The sequence below is a fragment of the Mus caroli genome, chromosome 5 (genome assembly GCF_900094665.2).
Source record: "Mus caroli chromosome 5, CAROLI_EIJ_v1.1, whole genome shotgun sequence".
Lineage (NCBI taxonomy): Eukaryota > Metazoa > Chordata > Mammalia > Rodentia > Muridae > Mus > Mus caroli.
The window spans coordinates 128,678,687-128,680,032 of NC_034574.1; the positions used below are offsets into that span (position 1 = coordinate 128,678,687).

At 58.4% G+C, this 1,346-nt stretch overlaps 1 protein-coding gene across 1 annotated transcript in view; it reads left to right on the plus strand.

Annotated features, from left to right (window-relative positions):
- The first annotated feature begins 337 nt into the window (after positions 1 to 337).
- The window catches only part of Srrm3 (serine/arginine repetitive matrix 3), a 38,733-nt gene continuing 37,724 nt past the window's right edge, over positions 338 to 1,346 (plus strand). Inside the window, exon 1 of the mRNA XM_021163407.2 lies at positions 338 to 570. Coding sequence (XP_021019066.1) covers positions 338 to 570 — 233 coding nt within the window. The remainder of the gene's footprint in view (positions 571 to 1,346) is intronic.

Below are 1,346 nucleotides of genomic sequence, written 5' to 3' on the forward strand. Positions count from 1 at the left end.
TCAGAAGTTTAAGGTCACACTTGACTACACAGTGAGTTGGAGGCCAGGCTGGGCTAGGAAATCTTGTCTAAGGAAAAAAAGGTGAAGGAAAAACAAAATACAAAGATCTGGCCTGCACCCACCCACTGTACAGATGGGGGAAGACTAGTGTGAATTACATTCATGTCCTTAAGTGGTGGTACCCGCCCCTCCCTCTACAGCGTGAGAACAAGCGGATTAGAGCCGCGAGTGGGCCCTAAACCTCCAGGATTAAGTCACAGAGAAAGAGCTTAGCCAATGGCCGAGAAGTGAGTGACCACCCCACCTTGTGATTTATCTGTCCCGCAGGACCTGTGTCATGTCCTCCACCGTGAACAACGGGGCTACCGGCATGCCAGCTCCACCGGATGCTGCCAATGGCTTCCCGCAGCCCGGCGCCTCGTCCGGGTCCTGGCCGCGCGCGGAGGAGGAGCTGCGCGCCGCCGAGCCCGGCTTGGTGAAGCGCGCGCACCGGGAGATCCTGGACCACGAGCGCAAGCGACGCGTGGAGCTCAAGTGCATGGAATTGCAGGAGATGATGGAGGAGCAGGGGTGAGTAGGGCGTGGCGGGAGGGGTGGGGCCAAAGGAGATGTGGGTGGGGCGAGATCAAACTGTTCAGCACTTGGCGCTGGAGCTGTCAGAGGCGGGGCTAGGGCGTGGTGAGCATGGTGGGGCGTGGCTAGGGCAAGGAGTTACGNTAGAGCGGTGATTACGCTTGGGGACTTGGTGCAGCGTGGCAGGGCAGAGACAGACTGGGGAGTGTTTGGATNTCGTAGCCCGAATCAGAGCAGAATGGGGCGGGGCGAGACCAGAGACGGAGTACCTGGTGAGGAGGAGTTAGAATAGGGGCGTGGTTGGGATGTGCTTTGTGCTTGGAGAAGTGGGAAAGGGCGGGGCCCGACAGGGGGTATGGTTGGTATGTGGTTGAAATGGGCACAGCCAGTCTAAGCAGCGGTCCAGCATGCACTGAGGCTGGGTGCGGAGGAAGGGGCGGGGCTAGGCATAGCGTCTGGCAGGAGTAAGGTAGGATAAAGCCAGAGCAAGAGTGTGGATGTAAGTATGGAGACATGGGGAGAATGGCGGAGTAGGGGTGTAGCTAAACTCTCCAGAGGGGCGCCTAGACAGAGAATGGTCAAGCTTTACTTCCGGGAGGAGTGCGAGGCTATTTGTTTGAGAACTTGGCAGTGGTAGAGCTGTGCCCAGAGACTTTGTGTGGCAGAGTAACTTGGGGTGAGGACGGGGTGGGTGGAGCCAGGACTGAGATGGGCGTAAGCTTGGGTGCACTCTGGAGTTTGGTACACCACCAGGGTTTGGGGGAGCTGTGGAG